The sequence below is a fragment of the Asterias rubens genome, chromosome 9 (assembly GCF_902459465.1).
Source record: "Asterias rubens chromosome 9, eAstRub1.3, whole genome shotgun sequence".
In the NCBI taxonomy this organism is placed as follows: Eukaryota; Metazoa; Echinodermata; class Asteroidea; order Forcipulatida; family Asteriidae; genus Asterias; species Asterias rubens.
This window is the reverse complement of record NC_047070.1, coordinates 12,008,445-12,032,260: the sequence shown is the minus strand read 5'-3', so window position 1 is coordinate 12,032,260 and position 23,816 is coordinate 12,008,445. Positions and strand designations below refer to the sequence as shown.

The window sequence follows — 23,816 nt, the reverse complement described above, 5'->3', positions numbered from 1 at the left end:
ATTACGTTAGAACTTGAAGTACAGTTTCAATGCTGTATAGCATTGGGTTCTTATTAGTGTACTAAAACGACAACGGAAGCACACGAGACAAGTTCAGGTAGATTTAGTGTTCGGCGACTTTATTGGCCACTCACTCTCACAAAATAATACAGCGCCTCAAAGTAGTGGCAACTGGAACTTGTACAGAAAGACTCAAAACAGACCGGAAAAAGACAGGTAACAGACCCACAAAAGACAGACCCGCAAAAGACAGACCCCTGAATAGATTAACCAGGATTCGTTATTTTAGTATATCGGTGGTGCGTTAGGGCAAGAACTGGGTTTGTGATGGGCTAAAGTAGCAGCTTGGCCCACATGCAAGTATGCACAACATTTTCCAGGTGTGAAACCAAAAAGTACATAAATTAATATTAAAAAAAAAACAATAATTGGAAGAAATGAGACTACGTGGAATTGCGTTTTGGACGATCTTTTCCCTTAAATTCTGCCCTTAATTAACAGTGTTTTCAACACCAGCAAATTTCATTGATTCATAATTTTGAGGATCAGTTTTATAGAAATGGCCAGGTATGAGAATCTACCGATGATAACCGGAGTTCCTAAATTAATTTTGTTTTACCCATACACCGATATGTGTTAGCACTGTATACTCAGTACTTTCCCGATTCCTGTGAAAAAAATCACAGGCGTATTACTCAGGTGGGATTCGAACCCACGATCCTTTCAATTCTAGAGCAGTGTCTTACCAACTATAGACTATCGAGATTGCCAATGCCCTAGTAAGGAATTCCTATGTTTACCCTTTCAAATTTTTTTTTGGGGGGGCAAGCTGTATGGAATTTGTAAGTCCGCCCCAAACAAATTCTGATGATGACGTGACCTGTTTTTTATTTTATTTTTTTGTCGGGGGGTTTGACTTTCTTTTTTGCCCCCCCCCCCCCCCTCCCATCTAGTTACAGGCCTGCACGAGGCTGTTACTTTCCTATGGTGATGGTCGAGGTAATTGTTTGATCGATCCAACAAAATTATAATGAAAACGCTGTTTTTCAATTGTACACAGAGATATATCACACACAGACTTGCTGGCAGGAATTAATGTTGATAATCTTTTTCTTTGCTTCGGCAAAGTATAGTCCATCGCATAAAATTATTATTATTATTAATTCATTGCATTGGTGATATTAATTAATATTTTTGACATAGAGCAAATCGTCGACTAACTGAGCAGAGTATTGAAGAGGAGCAGGTAGATGCTGAAGAAAACTTACTACTGGGTACAACAGATGATATGCCCCCTTTACCAGAAGGCAATTTGGAGGACTTCCAACAATTTACTAAATCTTCAGATATCAGCACATCTGAAGAGGAAGGAGGAGCAACAAGTGTTCCACACCCTAAGGTTCTGAGGTTAGTTTTATTGCCTTAGTTAGTTACAAATCATTGGTCAGGCCAATCCTAAAAGCAGATACAGGATTTATAACCATGGTAATTCCTCCATGGTGATGTCATTAAAACTACTACCTACATGTAGATACACTTGTAAGCCTCCCTTTATTATGACCTAAAAAGGTAACTACTCTAGATGTTCAGTGTTCTCCACTTTTTTAATATAGTTTTTTGGTTGAGGTGATTTCTGGCCTTTTCCCACAAGATTCTTAACAAAACTTTTAAAGAGAATAATGAGAATCCAATTTCATCTTCTACTCTTATGGTATACATACCACCTCTAATGGTTGTTTAATTTTTTATTAACTTTCAAAGATTGCAGTGCTCACAGTTCTGAAAACCAGCCAGCAAAAGCTATTAATGCAAAAGATAACAGATTTTCCTAAAAGTAACAGATGTTTTACTGCGAGAATATTTAAGGAACTATTTTTTAATCAAATAATCAATCGTGTTTTATGGCCATAGCTTCAAAAAGAGCTCAACTCATATAAATACCTGTTTGTATTCCTAGCAGTTATGATGTTTCAAGCTTGCTAAAAAAAAAAATTGATTATACCATGTTCTGTTCGCATTTTAAGACTGAAAGGTGCACAAAATGATTTTTTTTAAAATACATTTTTGTGATAACGTCATCACAATGTCATTTCATAATTTACAGTACCTTCCCAATATCTAACAACCTACTTATAGTTTCAACATCGCACCAACACTTCGGCAGTTATACGAGTTTAACTTCAACTAGACATTGATAGTTTGTCTTGACACAAACTTAAGGTGTTCGGTTTCCAGGAGTAAAAATAAGGGCCTGGTGTAAAAAGATAATAATAATAATGCACCTTGCTTTGTTCTCAAGCTTTGTACTAACTGATAAAAATTGCAAAAATTGTCAAAACAACATGATGACACCATCATCATGTCATTTAGAGTTCAAGAGGTTAATGTCCTTGACACAAAGTTTCACCTCATTCAAACTTTTGGTTTGTCAGACACACAGCATTGAAAAGTGCACCTTTAGAGCAGTAACACTTGACACTTGACGTCGTCATCAAGCTAAGACTCCACAGATGTGTTGCTAGTATGAAGGAGATTATAATATACCAATGTTGCTATTATCATAGAGCAAGGACCAGAAGGAGTTACAACTAGTCGTCTTCAAAGGTTCCATGTGTGTTACCGCGGGTGTACAACGACCAGTGCTAATCGGCAGAAGCATTTGCAGGCGCACTTCCTAACGAGCGAAGTATAAAGAACTAGCTATTATATGTCTCCAAGTTACGCCACAGAAAAATACACAGATTGCATTGCGTTCGAGCGTCCTTCTCAACCAACGACATACGGCAAGGTTGATTTTAGCTATGAATTACGACATTTCAATGATTTGGCAAACAAAAATGCAAAAGGAATTACCTCTTTGTAATATTCTATAAAACAAACACAAAATCAGTTGAATAATTACGGCTCTCTCAATCTTCTTAACCAAAAATATCCTACGCGAAATTGTATAAAAGTAATTGTCATTTTATATTCCCCTTTTTCAGTTTGTTTCTAATTGTGTCTACCGTTCAAATGCATATCCATCGACATTCTTTTCATGATAAAACAATCAATACCACATATTTCATAATTTTCCCGATCAGCAAAACCTAACAAATGTCATAATTCATCACAGGAAAGGCCGATTTGTTTGCTTCAAAATTCAGTCAAACGCTCAAAGTCTACAGTTTCTAATGTAGCATTGTGCGCATGCAACGTACAGTATGTGACATTGTTTACTGCGCACGCGTTGAACTGGTGAGTTGCTACTTTACCACTCCAATTATTATTAATGGAAAACGACCTGATACCAGCGACGGCAGCGAAAGGCGGTAACACACATGAGGTACAAAGAGCTCGCTGCGGTCGGAATGTGTACAGCCTTTTACAGGCGCTGCGGTTCACATCCATAGTGTTTCCACTGGAGGTGGATGCGGCACTAATCAGATTAATCTGAGCTTGGGGATTAAGACTGGAGTTGTAACTCCTTCTGTTCCTTGCTCTATGCTATTATGAAGGAAATTATGTACATGTATATCAATTTTGAAACAATTATCATAAACTCTGCCACAGTTCATTTTAAGATGATTTTAATCTGCTGCTAGAGGGCGCACTTATTTTTCAATATCATCGATATTATTTTTTTAAACCAGTAGACCTTTGCCATACCCTTGCCAGACTTGTATTATGTGATGGTAAAGCATCAAAAGGTGTACAATTTCAACCTAAAAGCCATTAAATAATGCCTTTTCAAAGCATTGCAACAGTCACTTCCTAAACACATCAAAAGGTCAAGAAAAAGTCACCTACCCATCCATTTTTGTGAAGTACTTAAAGGCAGTGGACACTATTGGTAATTGTCAAAGACTAGCCTTCACAGTCTCAACATAAGCATAAAATAACAAACATGTGAAAATTTGAGCTCAATGAAGTTGCGAGTTAATAATGAAAGAAAAATAACCCTTGTCACACGTAGTTACGTGCGTTTAGATGGTTGATTTCGAGACCTCAAGTTCTAAACTTGAGGTCTCGAAATCAAATTCGTGGAAAATTACTTCTTTCTCGAAACCTATGGCACTTCAGAGGGAGCCGTTTCTCACAATGTTTTATACCATCAACCGCTCCCCATTACTCGTCACCAAGAAAGGTTTTATGCCAATAATTATTTAGTGTCCACTGCCTTTAAAGCCCTTTCATATGAAGTATAAATTGTCAAAATAGCTTATGTAGTTGAGGAAATATGAACTTATGAAATAATGACGACTGTTATAGAGACTAACTAATTAACCAAAAGGAAAATGTTTGTTGAAAACGCCTCAAACACAGACTATACCACGAAGCATACATGGAGCGTTCTCTGCACCGCATATTACACGTGTTATACGTGTAAAATCTTTACGCACAACCAATGCGGGAATTTCGTAGTTCTTTAGACATGAATTTTTGAATCAGAAGACAAGGTTAAAATAGGGTCATGTCCGTGAGGCGTTTACAGAGTTTTCGATGACGGCTCTGATGATGTAATGATAGTAAAAAATCCCTTTACTGATCAGATTTTTTGAAATAATAAACTTTGAATATTCATAACTCAAGAACGGACAACCGCAACATTATCTTGACAGAACTTGCACGGTTTTCTCTCCTAATGAATATCTAAGTATATGTGCAAAGTTTCAAGTTCATACGAGCTTGGGAAAGGTGTTTTTGTTAGGGGACATGGAAGATTCCGAAGAAGAAGAAGTATTAAGAAATAATAAATATAAAAAAAAAATATAAAAAAACTAGAAATTTAGAGTTTGTAAGACAAAGTCTACATGTAGGCAGCCATGTAGGTGTTCGGGTACGGATGTGTGAAAGGTGTGTACACTTTACTAGTCACAATAAAAACGGGACATTGAGAGTTTGTGAAAAAACTCTAGGTGTTCGGTTTCCGGGAGTAAAAGCCTGGGTAAAAAAACAAACATGACACCTGCTTTGTTTTCAAGGTCTACGTCACTCTACTTACCTGTAGAGCAAATTACTACAATTGCATATTCCCTATGCGCCGCTAGGTAACACTAAGACTTTTTTACAACAAGTGCAACAGCGCCCTCCATTGCCCAGTGCACAACGGCGCGAACGCCATGCGCAATCGCCCTCTTTCTCTCTTAGCTTCGAACAGGTGACACGTTAATTTTTTAGGCTCCCTAGAAAATTGTTACTTTTCCGTTAAACCGAGTCTCTTTTGAGATATAAAATAAACTGTGTTTATTTTTATTGTTACTTTGATAAAGACGTGTTTGTAGAGTGTGTGTGTCCTCTTTATTAATTTCTTAGTGTGATAAAATGAGTTCTACAAAGGCAGGGAGGGGTCGCACTGTCGCTACCGGGGATACTTCCCTTTCCCCGGGACAGCACGACTCCTCGGGGGGCTACGCCGTTGACGGTCCGTCGTCGGTGCAGTCCTCCCAACCTTCGCAGCCCCTGCGTGCTGCATCGGTCGTGGACCCCGTTGACTTCGGGGGGAACATTTCCCGTTCCCCCTCGTCGGTCAGCGTCCAGGGGTCCAGCCTGTCTAAGGGTAAACGCCCGGGTACAATCAAGAAAACAAAAAATCCTGCTACCCGGGCCGTTTCCAAGAAGAATAAGGCAGGCAAAGGAAACCCCGTTCCGGGGTCTTCCACGCCTGCCGCTAAGCCACCCACTGGCCTACTGCGGACGGAGGGGGTCCCCCCTCCGCGTGTCTCAGTGCGCCATTCCCCATCCAGCCCCACCGAATCTCCCTCGGTGGCCGTGGTGGGGGACGGGGTTGGGTTTGCCGACCGTAACCCGGCCGCTCATTCCATCGGGCTGGGCGCGCTGGCGGTCGGTCGGCAGATTGCCCATGCCGAGCCGGCGAACTGGGGTTCCCCCGGTATCCCGCGCTCAGTGGGTCCGTCCTCATCCTCGGGTTTTACCCGTTGCTCTGGGGTCCCCGTGACACAACCATTGTCCGAAGGGACATCTGAGGTTACCCCATCCCTTTCTTCCCGCCGAGGGAAAAAGGCCAAAAAGGGGAATAGGTCACAGCGCTTTTCGAGCTCCAGTGATTCCTCCCGGGAATCCCACGGGGAAAACGTCACCGCGGTGACTCGCTTTCACGGGCCGACTTCATGGAGGCCTTTCAGGCGTTGACCGCCTCCCTGACGGGCAGGTTGGAGTAGGGCCATGGCCCAGTGGCTCCGCCCGTTTTGTCGGCCCTTCATGGCGTGTCAGCCCCGCCGGGTTTCCCGGCCCGGGTCGACGCACCGATCCCGTTCGACCACCGTCGGGTGGCCTCGGGTAGCGGTATCCCTCATACCGTGAGCAGGGCCCCGGCGGCTCCGCCGTGCCACCGCTTGGTACCGGTGACTGCCAGGACTGTAACATCCCCGTCGGGGATCAGTTTACACCCGGCATCAGTACTCTCTGACTCGGGGTCATCTATGGGCCATGATAATAGTACTGGGCACTCGCCCGGGACGAGTCGCCCCCCTGGGGATGACTTGTCCCCGGAAGAGGACGAGTTGACCGCTATGCAGCGGTTGTCAATTCGTGAGACTGAGTTGCGGCTCGTTCAGCGGGACATGATCCGAGCGCTGAACCTGCCAGCCGTGGCCGACCCCCCTCCTTCTGAACGCCAGTCGTTCAAGAAGAGGTCGGGTCCGGCTCCATCGGTCCAGAATACTTTCCCGACTCTGCCCCTGGATCGTGTTTGCACAGATCGCATGGATGCAGTTATGCAGGCAGGGAAATGGCGGGCGCATGCTTCACGCGCTGAAGCTTACTATCGTTTTCCCCAAGGGGATTTCGATAAGTATTTTGCGACGCCCATTCTCCCAGATTCGGCATCGGACAAACTCACTGCCGACCGGGGGGCTACTTCCTCCAAACGTCCCTTCGCCGATAAGGCCCGTGGGAAATTGGAGGAAGTGGCTAAGAAGTTGGACTCAGCCTCCCGTTTTGGGATGCGGTCCACTTCTTTCTTGTTACTCCTTTCCGAGTATTTGGCCTTGGGCGCTGACGGCGACTCGGCGGTTCCCGCCGATCTCGTGGTCGCTGCCCTGCACTGCCTTGATGATGGCTTGAGGACCATCCTGGACCAGTTCTCACGTATTTCCGCCCTGGCTACGCAGACCCCTACCTTCCTCGGAGCGGCTCTCGATCTCCGCCCATCGAGGGGACTAGCCCGCCCTACGGAGGACCGCGTACTGAATCTTTTTCAGTGCGTGTCCCTCTTTCTCCCAGCGGCTGTGGCACCGGCAAGGGCTTGGCTCAGGCTCCATGGCCTTATGGCCAGCATGGTGGACTTGGTGGATTTTTGTCGACTCCGGATGCGGCCAATTCAGCTCCATCTGCTGTCTTTTTACCGCCCTCGACACCACCCTATCCACCTGCCGGTACCCACTACGCCCTGGCTGATCCCGCACTTGCGGTGGTGGCTGGACGAGGCCCATCTCACTCAGGGGCGCGTGTTCCGCCCCCCTCAGCCTTCGGTGACCATTGTCACCGATGCGTCACAGCAGGGCTCGGGGGCGACCCTCCACCCGCGCCAGATCGCGGGACAGTGGGACCCGGAGCACCGCTCGTCCCACATCAATGTCCTAGAGTTGATGGCGGTCTTCAATGCCCTTCGGCATTTTCAGACTGCGGTGTCGGGACGCGCGGTGCTCGTGCGGTGCGACAATACCACGGTCGTGGCTTATGTCAACCGCCAGGGAGGTACCCGGTCGGCGCAGTTGTGCGCCCTGACTTGGGAACTCCTTCACTGGTGCAACCGCCAGGGCGTTGCTCTGTCAGCAGTCCACATCCCGGGGGTAGAGAATGTGACAGCCGATGCCCTCTCCAGGGGCTGGATTGCCCCGACAGAGTGGTCCTTGCTCCCTCAGGTGGCACAGACCCTCTTCCGGCTGATCGACCGGCCCCACGTAGACTTGTTTGCCTCACGGGCAAACAATCAGCTGCCAACGTATTGCTCAAGGGTTCCAGACCCCAACGCATGGCAGATCGACGCCCTGTCGATTCCGTGGGAGGGCCTCCTGGCTTACGCCTTTCCGCCATTCTCGCTCATCCCCCGGGTGTTGACCAAGATAGAGACCGCCCACTGCCGGGTGCTCCTCATAGCCCCGTTCTGGCCTCGACTCGTGAGGCTCCTGGTCCACCGCCCGGTGGTCCTGCCTCAACGTCCGGATCTCCTTTATCAACCCAGTTCCGGGATGATTCATCCAGCCCCGAGGGAACTCCACCTGACGTGCTGGGTGTTATCACCCAGTCACTCCGCACAGCAGGCCTTTCACGCCGGGCTGCAGAGCTTGCCGCCCAGTCGAGGCGTGCCTCCACTCGTAAGATCTACGATTGCCGACTACGCCATTTCTTTAAGTGGTGTAGACGGCGATCTATACGTCCCCCCCGTGCTTTTCTGAAGGACATAGGGGATTTTCTTCTTTACCTTTACGAGAGTGGGCTAGCGACCGCCACGGTTAAAAACTACCGGTCGGCCATTGCAGCCATTCATGAGGGCTTTCCTGATGGCTCCTTGGTTTCTACCAATCGAGCGATCTGTCAGTTGGCAAGGGGCATGTTTGTATCCCGGCCTCCGGTACGCAAACTTGTCCCACTATACTTGTCCCGTCTTGGGACCTCCAGAGTGTTCTATCCACTCTAGCAGGTCCCCCATTCGAACCCCTCAGCAACGCTCCTTTGCTGCAGTTGTCGATAAAGGTTTCCTTTCTGCTGGCGGCCGCTACGTCGCGCAGACGTAGCGAGCTCCACGCCCTGACATTGGCACCAGGTCACATTTGTTGGGAACCCGGTGGTGTCCGCCTGGTTCCTTCCGCCGGGTCCCTGACGAAGAATCAGTCTGATTCTTTTCAGCCCCCGGACATTTTCATTCCGGACTTAAAGTCCTTCTCTGCGGTTGCGGCTGACAGACTGTGGTGCCCTGTCCGGGCGCTTAAATGGTACATAAGCCGCACCAAGCCTATCCCCTCCGGCCATCACCAACTATTCTTGGCCTCCACAACCCCTCATCAACCGGTAACGCGCGATACTATCGCTTGCTGGATTGTTACCGCAATCCGCTTCGTCCCGGGCGGGTGGCCGGCGGCCGAGGGCAATATTCACGCCCACGACGTCCGCGGGGTGTCATCCTCTTGGGCATTTTTTAAAGGTATACCGATACAGGATATAACCAAGGCAGCCTGTTGGAAGAGTGCTACAACCTTCTCACAATGCTACCTGAAGGACGTACTCCAGACTGACGGCCAGGCAGGCCGTGCGGTGTTGCAGTCGGCCTCCCGTGGGTCATCCTCCCGCTAGTCCTCTTCAACTCAAGTCTTCACCCTCGGTGAGTTCTTGTCTGTATACCATACATTTGTGCCACTGTTTAACATTGATAATGTTTTTTTCCTTGGCCTATTGGGACGACACCCCCCGGGTCGTGTGCGGACAATGTGGCCCCCATATTTTGCGTTTCTTATTTCTTGCAACAGCTGGTGCCTCCTTCCGGTCGCGCCTCATTGCCATGACGCCATAATAATTGTATGATGTGCAATAGTCCCACGTATACCCACCGCCTTCCTAAACGGTGCTAGTCTATGCAATTGTAGTAATTTGCTCTACAGGTAAGTAGAGTGACGTAGACTCCCCCCCCCCCCCCCCCCACAGTAGTGTGGGTAGGGTCTACGAACGAGGGCGATTGCGCATGGCGTTCGCACCGTTGTGCACTGGGCAATGGAGGGCGCTGTTGCACTTGTTGTAAAAAAGTCTTAGTGTTTACCTAGCGGCGCATAGGGAATATGCAATTGTAGTAATTTGCTCTACAGGTAAGTATTCGTTCGTAGACCCTACCCACACTACTGTGGGGGGGGGGAATTTGTAATAAATGATTCAAGTTGCAAAAACTGTCAAAACAACATGATAACGTCATTTAGTAAAAGTGTATTTTTGGTTACGTCATCGGTAATATTTTTTAAAGCCAGACCTTTGCCAGACTTGTATGCTGTGATGGTAAAGCATCAAGAGGATGTATATTTCAACCTAAAAGGCATTAAATAACGCCTTTCCAAATCATTTCACAGTCACTTCCGGTTTAAACAGGTCAAAAGGTCAACAAAAGATCACCAACATATCCATTTTTGTAAAGTACGTAAAGCTCTTTCATATGATGTATAGATTGTCAAAATAGCTTTAATATGTGGTTTAGGAATTGTGAACTTATGAAATATTGACGACTGTAGAAGAGATTTACCCTAAGTAAGGGGCATGTATGTTTTAAACACCTTGAACGAAGACTATTCTACATGAAGCTTTTTCGCGCTCTATGGATGATCACTGGAGCGTGACTCTCCCGCACAGCTAATACACTACACGTTGTGTGTATGCCTAAGTGTAATGAACATACCAATGGGGGATTTACGTTGTTTTTAGACGTGAATTTTGACATTTTCAAGCTCTCTTTTGAGCCGGAAGACAAAATCAAAATGGGGTCATGTCTGTGAGGCGTTTACGGAGTTTTCAATGACGATTCAGATGATGTATTGGATTGTAAGAATCCCTCATGAAGATCAAAAGTTTTGATTTTTTTAAATAATAAACTTTGAATTTTCATAACTCAAGAACAAATGACGTCATCATGACATACTTCAACAGTTTCTTCTGCTAATGAATATCTAACTATGTGTACAGTTTCAAGTTCATACGATCTTTGGAAAGATGTTTCTGTTAGGGGACAAGGGTGAACAGAAGAAAAAGTATCAATAAAAATAAAAAAACAAACAAAAATAAGAGGTGTTCCGAGCTGTTGGCCCAAACACCTAATAAAAGTACCAACCAAAGCAAGCAATCGCTTTGGCCTACATGGTCACCGCAACATACCAATTTTGTATATATTGTCAAAATAGCTTTTGTGGTTGAGGATATAAGAACTTATAAATAATGACGACTGGAGAAGAGACTAACTAATCGGAAGGGAAATGTTTGTTGAAAACGCCTTGAAAACAGACTATGTGCGTAAAGCCCTTTCATATGATGTATAGACTGTCAAAATAGCTTTTGTGGTTGAGGATATAGGAACTTTGAATAATGACGACTGGAGAAGAGACTAACTAATCGGAAGGGAAATGTTTGTTGAAAACGCCTTGCAAACAGACTACGTACGTAAAGCCTTTTCATATGATGTATAGACTGTCAAAATAGCTTTTGTGGTTGAGGATATAAGAACTATGAATAATGACGACTGGAGAAGAGACTAACTAATCGGAAGGGAAATGTTTGTTGAAAACGCCTTGAAAACAGACTACGTACGTTAAGCCCTTTCATATGATGTATAGACTGTCAAAATAGCTTTTGTGGTTGAGGGTATAGGAACTATGAATAATGACGACTGGAGAAGAGACTAACTAATCGGAAGGGAAATGTTTGTTGAAAACGCCTTGAAAACAGACTACGTACGTAAAGCCCTTTCATATGATGTACATGTATAGACTGTCAAAATAGTTTTTGTGGTTGAGGATATAAGAACTATGAATAATGACGACTGGAGAAGAGACTAACTAATCGGAAGGGAAATGTTTGTTGAAAACGCCTTGAAAACAGACTACGTACGTTAAGCCCTTTCATATGATGTATAGACTGTCAAAATAGCTTTTGTGGTTGAGGATATAGGAACTATGAATAATGACGACTGGAGAAGAGACTAACTAATCGGAAGGGAAATGTTTGTTGAAAACGCCTTGAAAACAGACTACATACGTTAAGCCCTTTCATATGATGTATAGACTGTCAAAATAGCTTTTGTGGTTGAGGATATAAGAACTATGAATAATGACGACTGGAGAAGAGACTAACTAATCGGAAGGGAAATGTTTGTTGAAAACGCCTTGCAAACAGACTACGTACGTTAAGCCCTTTCATATGATGTATAGACTGTCAAAATAGCTTTTGTGGTTGAGGATATAAGACCTTATGAATAATGACGACTGGAATTTAAAATTTGGTCACCAAGTGGTTTCCCGTCCCAAGTACTGACCGGGCCCAGGCGCAGATTCAAAGGGGGGTACGCCCCCCCCCCCTTTTTGTCAGGCAAATAAAATAAAAAAGGGGAGGGAGAAGAGAAAAAAAAGAGGGAAAAAGAAAAGGGGAGGAGGGGGGGGGGTGGGAACGACACAAGATAAACTACATACCTGGGTAATTTTTATCAAAAAAGCTATTACTAACCCGTTGTAGGCCTACATGTACCTTGTACACTGTTTCATTGTGGACCACTGCTATTCCACTCACAGACATTGTCTCATGAGGAATTTAACGTGAATCTGGGCGTGTGGAAAGCGTGTTTCCCCAGCGTGAAACACCTGGGCCCAATTTCAGCTCCGTTAACCGCCGTGAATTTGTGGCGATCACCAATCCACTTCCATTGACCAGCCCTGATTGGAGGACGATCCCCCTGCTTGCGAATAAAATCACAAGCCTGATCCCTCTTGAAAATGCACGCCCTGGCATACATTTCCGGTGTAATATTCTAAAATAAATTAACGTCGTAAAACCTTTTTTGGTCTTCTTCAGTAGTTCATATTAATGACCCTGTTAACAATTTTTAGGCAAGTATTTTGATGCCGCAATTATAAATGTGCAAAACATTGATCGCCACCGACCTACAGGGTCAGCAGATTGGGGAAAAACTAGCCCCCATAAATCGGTCCACTCCAATCCGTATCCTTGGCCCAAGCACCTTTGATTCAAAATTCTTCCGCTTTTTGAAAGAAAAGAAAAAAAGATCTGCATCATGAAACATACCGTATGTAATGCTTCTGAAGTTGTAGATAGCCATACACCTAAATTTGTTTTAAAAAACATCACACATATTGGGTAAAAATCAAATGATTTTTGAGTGAGAACTTCCTCAAAGATCTTGAGAACTTTTCAATGTTTTCAGCGGAGTGCCCATACGGACGACGGTTCTTATAGTTAGTCTGGTTCCTTCAATTGTAGCAACTAATTGTATCATAATTATTGATAAGTGGTTATGGGTACCCAAAAAAAAAAAAAAAGGAATATTTTATAGTGCTGGGGCCACGGATACGGAGTGGACGGGTTCCTTCAATTGTAGCAATTAATTGTACCATAATTTTTGATAAGAGGATATGGGTACCCGACAAAAAAAACGAAGGAATATTTTATAGTGCTGGGGCCAAGGATACGGAGTGGATTGGACCAATTTATGGGGCTAAGGAAAAAAATGACATTCAAGGTACATTCTTACAGGTTTACTCCAAACTGAATTTGTATTTTCCCTCCTTTTTACTCAGCATTCATCCATTATCAAGACAGCTTAACTCTGCTTTATTCAAACACAAACAAGATTGTCCACTCATTCAGGCTTATTCGACTGTAAACTAACATTGCTTTTTGTCATCAAAGCGAAATCAAAATGGCCAAAGCCGACTATCTGTTTTTTTCTTAATAAGGAGAAGTACACGATTACGTGATGTGCAGTCAATGCAACAACGGCTGTTACATCTATATTATAAAAGCGCTTAAATCGCATGGGTGCCGCCATGTTGTTTTCACGTTAAGTGGTGCCCGCACCCTGCTAAAGCGCGAGCGTGTATGACTTTGTGATTGACTGCAGGCGTCCTTTGTGATGTCACAGTCACAGCGCGACCATCCAGTAACTTAGCACGTACATACACTAAAGAAAAATGCATATCGAGCTAGGCACGACGACAGGACGAAGGCTGGTGGGACGACAGGACGAAGACTGGTGGGGGTTATTAGAGCACGTTGTGGGTGGGACAGAGAGAAGGAATGGGAAGGAATGGGGCACGCAGTGTGGTATGTCTGTTGGAAGGGGCGGGGGAACGGCAAAAAATGAAGGGAACATATTAAATAGGCTGGGAAAATAATACGGAAAGGGGAAAAAGAAAATAGAGAATATAGTGCAGCTGCTAAGGTGAACAATTGTGCACTTTGTGGTAAAAGCATGAAATTTGCTATGATGGTTGGTATTGGGCTAATAATCAATTTTAGACTTGGACCCATCTTGGGTCTCTCCTATTTGGGGGCGGAGCCTCATTTGCATAAAAAGGGGGTCTTTGATATTAATATTGGGCACAATCATACTTAGAATAAATTTTTTGTTGTTCTTTTGACCAGAAATATAAACTTGAAAATCATAATTATAAGTTAAAACATAAATTAGTAAAAAAAAATGCCCTTTTGTGGGCGGAGTTTCAATATTTCTAAAAGTGGGCGTTTTTAAAACAAAGTGTTATCTTTAGTGAACTATTAGTGTTTTTTAATTGTTTTTTTAAGCTGATTTATGTTATTTGAATAGAAATACTTTAAAAGAATACATTTTTTCCATGAGTTTAAATAGTTTCTTTATTTATCCCCTCTTTTGTGGGCGGGGCCAGAGTAGTAAACGAGGGTTCGCTAAATTACACATGTGTAATACAGCCAAGAATGCACAAGCAGTCAACAATCTCATCAACAATACAGGAATAAAAGTATGTCCTGGGCCGGCAAAATCTGATACTCTGTCATAGTTATGACATCAATACATGTACTGTAAAATCGTCGGTTATGTATACTATGGCTATGGCAAACTCAAGCTCTCAAATCACTCCATTATACCCGCACAGTGTGATCTGGCACCATGCCATGCAGGCCAGAACAATAAGTAACATTTATATTAGCATTTTTTTTTGCAATTTTGAGACAGGTTTGCAGTTAAACATATGGCGAAGAATCCACTCATACAGTGTAGTTATTCGGTTGGGATGTGTTGGAATGATCACTGAGCTGTAGCATACATGTCGGAATACTGAAATAGGTAACATGTACAGGGAAAAAGAAAAGTGGTGAGTTGGTATTTGATGAGGCCATTAGTGAGGCCATTGAAATCTACCAGTACGACCCAAGTTAATGGGGGTTTAGGAAATGTGCTGTGGATAGAGGGTCGATATCCATTGGTCAGGAAGAGTAGGAGCCAAATGTCACTTAGGTGGAGGCTGATGTTTTGAAGAAGGGTGTCGTGCTGGTAACTGCAATGTCCTCTAATGCATTCGCGGTGCCAAGGCTTCTTGTTCTTCTTATCGTGTCCACACACACTATATATTATGTTTCAGCCAGAACTGGACACAGTTCCTAGCAAGATCGTTGTACTCTGCAAGGTCTTGTTCTGTATTCCTGCTCCATAGTTTGTGGCTCTGTCTTACATATGCAGGTAACGTCTTCAGAGTCTCGATATCCCCACTTCTTGAGAGACACGTTGCACCGGCCAGTTGATGTTCCAAGTCTGTTGAGGGACTTCTATTCAGCCCAACCTGAGTCAGCATCAGGGGGGAGTTCTTCCGAAGCACGTATGTCCATGGATGTTCTAGGTGGAAGTTTACCAAGTCTCTCATGTCACATGACAGTTCGAAGAGCCCCGGCTTCTGCACTTGGTTTGACTTTGTTGAGGAAGCTTTTCCTGGACCGAGTCTATTCTTAGCAGGTGTGTGGCTGAATGGAGGGTTTCGCTCGTGGTCTGGCTATACCAGAAAGTTTGTACAGGCTATCAGTTGGTGTTGGTCTGAGGCATCCAGTGATGAGTCGGCATGTAGCATTGATGGCTTGATCAATCTTCTTAGCGTGGGTAGATCTTTCCCAGACTGGGCATGCATACTCTGCAGATGAAAAACAAAGGGCTAAGGCTGTTGATCGAAGAGTGTCTGGGCTGGCACTCAATCTTGTTCCAGTAAAGTTTGCTGACAATGTTGTTTCTTGCACAGACTTTGGCTTTGGTCTTCGCAACATGGGTCTTAAAGGAGAGGCAGCGGTCTAGGGTGACACCTAGGTACACTGTATGTTCACAGTTTTCAAGAAGAGCCCCAGACCAGGAGACGTTCAGTTGGCATTTGGCTTCTCGATGACAGAGATAAAAGGCTGAATGAGAGTGATGAGCTCTGCAGCACTATAGTCAATTCGGTGGTCGGTTAAAGAATCCCTCGTTTTATGATGAAGTTTCTTGTGAGCGGAGGGTATATTGGCCTTACGCCTGCTTGATGAAACATACACGGAAGAAAGTGAGTAGTGGTATGTGGTTGACCTTGGGTATGGGAACATAATTATAGTTAAGTTTGGGGCGGCTTGGTGGTGTTAATCTGGTTGAAACTGTAGCTGTCCATACCATTGCGGTGACCCTACAGTTGCCTTTAAAACTCCTCTGCAGAAGGTGACTGTCAAAATTGGGACCAGAAACAATATGATCCACAATCTCACTGGTAAATTCTTGGTAGCAAATGCCGAAACACTTTGCTCATCGGCGCTAGCTATCTGCCACTGGGGGCTGAGTATTGTGATCCAGTTTGGAGAAACTCTCAAGCCTACTCGATATTCAATTGAACAGCACCATGAGGACCATCGCTGGTGATGTTAGCTGCACAAAGACTGATTGGCAACCAATCCTGAGTAAGGCAAATTTCCCTATTCAGATGATCCAAAGAGAGTGTGCCATATCAGTGATGGTTCTCTAAAGCTAAAGCAGAAGAGCGGCGCACGCAGTGGCAAGGTCCAGACGGCACAAGTTCCTGATGAAAAAGGATCGCACCATCCAGTTCCCGGGGATAGACCTTCCCTGAATGTACCTCCTGAACCGGTTCCGCACTATTAAACTCGTCACTCCAACTAGCCAATTCTCTTCACTCTGACTCAATTAATCAACTGCAGAGACAGCAAAGGTCAGTCGCACCGATCTCCTGTGTCCACGTCCTATAGAGCTTTGTGGTCGATTTCACTAGGCCAGGCAGTTGTTTACCCCAAGATGATCTTGGACGGCCTCTGGATATTTTCCAGCCAGGAGCTGGTGCTAGGCTTCCCCTGGAGTTGCTGGCGATGCAAAGAGCGTTTTTAGCTGGGGTGTTGTCAGCCAGGCGAGCGACATGACAAAAGAAAGCAGAACGGCGGCATTGAATCACTCAGACTGGCAAACCTACAACTCCAACAGACTAACTCACAACTCCGACAAAGGCTATCCTGTCCTATATATTGAACACCATAGACGCAAGTTGTAGGAACCTTGAACAAGAGGGTGTGTTTAGATGCTAGGGTAATGAAAGAAGAACTGGTGTACAACGGTCAATGTTGGTTATTTTCCATTGGAAACTGTGGTGGAGGGTGTTGTCTTGTTTCTTTGTGGTGGGGATCAGGCATAGACAGCTATTGCCAGACTGCCCTTGTCCCATGGTGAACACAGTGAACTTGATGCTTGGGTGTTGCTGGTTGAGGTATCTGTATAGCATTTTGGGGGCTGATGGGTAGAGTCGGGCCACATCATCAGTTCGAATGAGCTCTTGTGGGAATTTGGAGAGGCACAACCTGTATAAGAATACTCAACATTAAGGCATCACTGCTGGTTCGATTTGTTTAGCACCCAATCGTTTACTCTCAAGGGGGAGCAATGAAGTGCTGTGAGTAAATTGTAAACGCTGTTACTGCAAACAACTATGTAGTGCATACTGAAAATGTAGAAATTTTGTAATTAAGTGTCTATACATGTATTTACACGGTTTTGCATGTATCAGTATAACAATCAAGGGGTAGAATGGCATGTTTTATTTTATCCCCACTTTAAAAAAATGTGACTCCCCCCACAAAAGGGGCAGGAATAAAGACAGTTATTAATTTTTAAATAACTATTTTACTGTTATTATGTATTTTAGTCGAAAAGCTAAAAGAATGAGCAGAGAAATGTAAATTTAGTCAAAATTAACATTATGTTACATTTTTTACCCCCCACTTTCTTAAAAATACGACTCCGCCCACTAAGGGGCAGAATTCAAGACAGTTATTAATTTTTAAATAATTGTTAAATTGTTTTTATGTATTTTAGTCAAAAAAAAAATGAGCAGAGAAAAGCAAATTTAGTTAAAATTAACATTATTACATTTTTTACCCCCCTTCTTTCTTAAAAATATTACTCCGCCCACAAAATGGGCAGAATTCAAGACAGTTATTAATTTTCAAATAATTATTGAACTGTTATCATGTATTTTAGTCTAAATAAATGAGCAGAATTGTTTTTCATGTATTTTAGTCTAAAAAAAAATGAGCAGAGAAAAGCAAATTTAGTTAAAATTAACATTATTACATTTTTTACCCCCCTTCTTTCTTAAAAATATGACTCCGCCCACAAAATGGGCAGAATTCAAGACAGTTATTAATTTTCAAATAATTATTGAACTGTTATCATGTATTTTAGTCTAAAAAAATGAGCAGAATTGTTTTTCAAATAGTCAAAACTGACATATTAAATTTGTTACCCCCCACTTTCTTAAAACGTAGCCCCACCCCTAAAATGGGTGAGATCCAAGATGGGTCCAAGTCTTAAATTGATCTTTAGGGTGTATGTAACATCTGTAGGAAGTTTCATGCTTTTACCACAAAGTGCACAATTTGTCCACATATGGGCCTTAGCAGCTGGACTAATAATGATGACATTCGGCAGGGAGGGAAAATAATACGGAAAGGGGAAAAAGAAAAAGAGACTAATGATGACATTGGACAGGGAAAAAAAACTGGACAGAGAAAAATACACGAAACGGAGAACCATCTGACTGGCGGGACCCGCGCGGAACGGGGAAAGTTATGGGCCGGAAAAAGTGCAAAGAACAATTCACGGGCGGGATATAGGGAAGGAAGTACGGGTTAGATTTAGGATGGTGACAGGGAAGGGGCACACTGTGGGACAGGGAAGTGGGGAAAAATTAACGGGGCTGGTGAGGGGAAAAAAAGAAAGGGGACTTGAAAACGATACAGGACAGGAAAATAATAAACTGAACGGGAACAAAATAAACGAATCGGGATATTAACCGGACTGGGAAAGAACCACTATCGGGACCCGCTGGAAACTGGAAAACACTGGATGGGATTGACAAATAATGCCGAAACAGAAAAAAGACGGACAAGGGTTAGTGTACGATTTCACAAAGCACTAATATTCGTCTTAACTTTGGATGGGTGGTTTGCCACAGTGATTTGTATTGTGACCCTGCCAAGCCACTTTAACCCTCCCCTGTACACAACGCTACACTTGCAGCATTTTATACGTAGAGCTTTCTAGCGGGGTTGTTTATAATGTTGGTTGTATAGATCAGTGCACTAAGAATGATGTAGGCCTGTAACAAAATAACTGTAAAAAAAAAAAAAAAAAGATCGGCCGTTGATGGGAACGCTAATTTTTTGTTCATGTGAATTTCGCCCTTTTGGTTTTTTCCCCAGAATGTCCTATGGGTAAACCTGATTTTAAATTAACATTTAGAAGTCAGTAGTGCATCTCCATAGAAAAATTATGCTATATTTTTTCTCTGCATCTGTTAACAATCCTTTATAAAACAAATTTTTAAATCATTGCTAATAGTTTATTGGGGCTCAGTCCTCTGCAGCCTGGCCGTAACGTGGAGTATATACCCACACGCGCATAAAGCAACAACAAAAAAATCACTGCTTATCCGTGAAATACGTTTGACATAAGCTCGCAATTCACTGCTTCCGTAAGTGCCAAGTTCTTTGCTAACGGTAAGCAGAGCCATGAAATTTTGCCCTGCACATGCCAGGCGGCAATTTTTTCCTATTTGTTTTTAAGGATTCCTTTGTTTAAAAACCGATTTATCATCATGACAACATTCTTTTAGAATTATTGTTGCACCAATAACTTTCATCACTGAAACTGTCAATGTAATTGCTCTTTAGGAACTATCCCAGCAGGCACAAGATGGTCATAGTAACGTTAAATCAACGTCAAATCCCGACGTCGGATGACGGTCGGCTCATGGTTCTATGTGAAAGTTTGTAGGACGTCTGTTATCGACCATGATACGACAAAATTTTTCCGACCACAAAACGACCATGATACAACGTATTTTTTCCGACGCGACAGACGGTCAATTAATGAACGTCATCTAGACGTCGGCAAATTTCCCAAAACATGACGTCAAATCCCGACGTCGGATGACGGTCGGCTCAAGGTTCTATGTGAAAGTTAGTAGGACGTCTGTTATCGACCATGATACAACGTAAATTTTTCGACCACAAACCGACGTCGGCATATTGTCAATTAATAACATTGTCTATCTTACAATATCCGCTTGACCTCCCTTCGTCGACCTCTAGTCACCGTACCTATATACTATTCAATAGTACAGCATGCGTATATATACCGATCGGTTTCAAGAATTTTGCAGTCATGCGTGTTATAGATTGTAATTAAAACTTTGCAGTTTTAATTAATATTTTGGAATTAAGCCGTAAAATTTAGTTCATACATTTAATTTATCACAAAATCTATTGATATTTATATTGATATTGACAGTAAATTGCCGTCACAAGCTGACCATAATATGACGAAATACTGATGTACATATTATGGCGTCATAATGACGTCGCAGGTTGACCAAAAAATAATTACGCTACTAACTGGTTATAATACAAACAATAATATGACGTTTGTTTATGGTCGGCCTATGGTAATATAATTATGGTTACAAAGGGACATACAAAAGATGTCTATGCATTTTCAATATTTTTCAATATTTTCAATATTTTCAAAATAAGTCACAGCCCCTGACATTGTGGAATCAATCTTGAAGGTATCCCATGTCTCCTGTACCAAACATGCCCAACAAGCCCACATGTCTTGAACTAAAAAAAACTACTTGTGTTGGTGCGTTCATTGTGGTAACGGGTAACTTTGAGTTGTACAACTCTTAACCACTGTCAGTCAACTAATAGGAGATATGTAACCTTGCTAGGAACCAATACTGATGCTGATCAATAATTGGATTGGCAAAGGAGGATGTCGAAGCTCCAAAGGTCTAGTAAAGCAGGGGCACAGGTCAGTCTTCCCCAAAGTGAATCCTCTCTTAGCAAGCATGTATGTTGCATATCCCTAACCAGCTCCTTGCTCTTTTCTAGTCCCAAGCCACAGACAAGTACACCAAAGTACTGTCATATCAAGCCCTCTGCATCATCCTGCCCTCGTTTCTTCGGTCAACCCAAGATACACAATGCTGATGTTTCTCTCTAACCCAACGTTGCATTGGATTTCCTGACAAGAAATGAAGGGTTGAGATATTCCACTTAGATGCCAATATCCCCGGGGCGAGCAAAGAAACCATTTTTCTCAAGCTCATCAAACTTCTGTTGTAGCTCCAACAATTTATCACACGCATACTGGGCTAGGCGGCCTTTGCACTGTGGAGGTTGCACAGGGCCCATGTTGACGACAGCCTTGAAGGGGCCAGAGGCACCATTGTACCCTTTGTAATCGGGATCAAAGACTTCGTCAAATTTGGCCGTAAGAGATGAGAACAGTGCTCTGGTGTCCTCTGGCAAATTGTGGTCGGGGTCCAAGCTGACGGAGTGTGAATGGAGTTGAGCGATGTCAGGGCGGGCCTTCGGAGTGACATGAGAGGGCATACTGCGTTGTGCTACAGCGGGTGACGAGAAGGGGTAAAGACAGGGGGAACTTGACAGAAGTGTTCATTGCATTGGAGAACTTGAGGCTCGGCTGACGAGTTGGGGATGCGGATCTTGCCAGCTACGCAAGTAACTATGTCGGGGAGGCCAAAGCTGCCATGACTGAATGGGTCTTGCCCAGGCTGTGTCAGTGCGAGGCTCAAGAGCAAAAAGGTCATCAAATGTCTTTTGGTAAGGTCAGCTGATTGAAGTCCCCTGGCCAAACCGTGGTGGAAGGGGAGGGTGCACTCAAAATGTGGGCACGTCTGAAGGCATTGCTTGACGAGGGCTCCTTGGGCGAGCCATATGTTATGGTGGATCCATCGCCGAGGGAGATAAGACGTTTGGCAGGCCGGATTGCGATGTCGTTTACTGTTATGAATGTGTGGAGGGGGGTGGTGGTGTAATTTGTTATAGACGGTTTCCCAGATATTCGTTTATTGAAACTGAAAATAGTGAGCGGTGCACAGCAACGACAAGGGAGGCAACGTGGGAGCGAGTCAATTAACAAACAAAACAATTAGGGAAAAGAAAAGAAAAGAGAAACAATAATAAGTACATGATATTACAATACTTGACCGTAAGCCCTAATAAATCTTAGAAAACATAACTAGACAGAGTCTGGGTGCATGATAGATTATAAGACCAATTATTTAGTCAAGCAGTCTATTAGTTTACTTTACTCTCTGTGTTACCTTAGAATTGACAGAAATAGTAAAGGAGTCCTTCAAATTACCAGTTTACAATCACCAATTAATCACAGTGAGATAAAAGCAATGATGGTGAATCAATCACTTGTTATCACAATGGCATGTTCTCTAATTTATTAAATATTATAGAGAAATCAACCAATTTATTAAAACCTATTCATTTACTTTGTCAGCAGATTTGTCCAACAAAAATAGCACTGACAGCTCTGTTTTACCAAACGAAAATTACCAAGATAAGATAAAAATGCCTACAAAGTACATGTACTGTATTTTCATACCATAAAGAAACACCACAATACATGCAATTTATACTGAGAGTCTTTTATCCTATTACCCATGCACATTACGTTATGTTTACGATCATAGAACACGAGAGGGCCTACTATCATTATTTTCATGACTTACAGAAAACATTATTACAAAAACAGCGATTTTACCTAGTTTTATCCCCCTGTTTCACATGTCACTTACTCAGAAAATGCCAGAGTCCCTTACATGTATGTCTGGGACCATTTATAATTAGTAAAAGAACATTTGATAAAAGTACAAAATAATCTTACCTGAAAATAGTGAGCGGTGCACAGCAACGACAAGGGAGGCAACGTGGGAGCGAGTGACACTATCCACGCTGTCAACCCTTGAGGGCGCTGGTCACCGCTACCGCTTGCCATCGCTAAACTCCGCTCAATATTATGACGCACCCACAAATGGGAAGCCGACAAGGATGTCAACATCAAGATTATCAACAACCAAGCCCTCGAACATGAAGGTATGGTTGTCGCGAGCGAGCCTGAGACGTGTTTCACCGGTAATGGTGAGGGGTGAAGATCCATCAGCCTGGTGAGCAGATTGGGAGCTCTCGCTAATATGGACACCGAGGCGCTTTGCTGTGGATGCATGGATAATATTGCCTGTGGTGGCCATAAAACATGTCCATGTAGGGAGATTAGTTGATCTGGACTCGGAACGTAGCAGGGGCCTCGACATGGGGGGTTGGGATGGAGGTGCATGCAACCCCATCATGATCTGACTCGATTTCTGCAGGTTGGTCATTAAATATGTAGGCAACTTGTCGGGCTCTTACGATGTACTTACGGTCATGTTCTGGTTAAAGTATGTGCATTCGCTGAGGAAGTGGTGGGTGTCACTGCGGCGGACTTGCTTGCAGAGAGGGCATGTCTTTTCGAAACGAGCAGGACGACCTTGAGTTGGGAGGGAACCGGCTGCTGGGGGCAGAGGTAAAAGAAGCAGCACGGGGTGTGTTCGGTGGGCGTGTGGTGAAGGCTCGCATGGCCTGAGCATCATCACTGTTATGCACTTCATCTAGCAGTGAGTCCAAGGCCTTATAATTTCCGGTTTCATTGAAGCTAGGGTGTGTGACCGTAATTCCGTCCCGTATCGTTGTTTGACCAATTTTGGTAAGCTGGTGTGGATCAGGCGGAGCCAGGTAAGGATTACAAAATTCTCAAGGGAAGGTGACAGCTCGTCATCTTCAGTGACCTCTTCCCCATGGTGGGAGATTCCTCCGTTGCACTGGAGCAAATTATCCCCAACAAATGCCATGAGGCGCTGATATAAGTCCTTTGGGCGTTTATCCGGTTTTAGGTGGATTTCAGCAAAGTCAAATAAGTGCACCGG

General features: G+C 43.8%; 1 protein-coding gene across 1 annotated transcript; it reads left to right on the top strand.

Moving 5' to 3' along the window:
* Positions 1-5,304: 5,304 nt before the first annotated feature.
* On the top strand, positions 5,305-6,132 carry LOC117294751. The gene has a single exon (XM_033777266.1). It carries the CDS (start codon positions 5,305-5,307, stop codon positions 6,130-6,132), a length of 828 nt encoding a protein of 275 aa, XP_033633157.1.
* Positions 6,133-23,816: the final 17,684 nt, after the last annotated feature.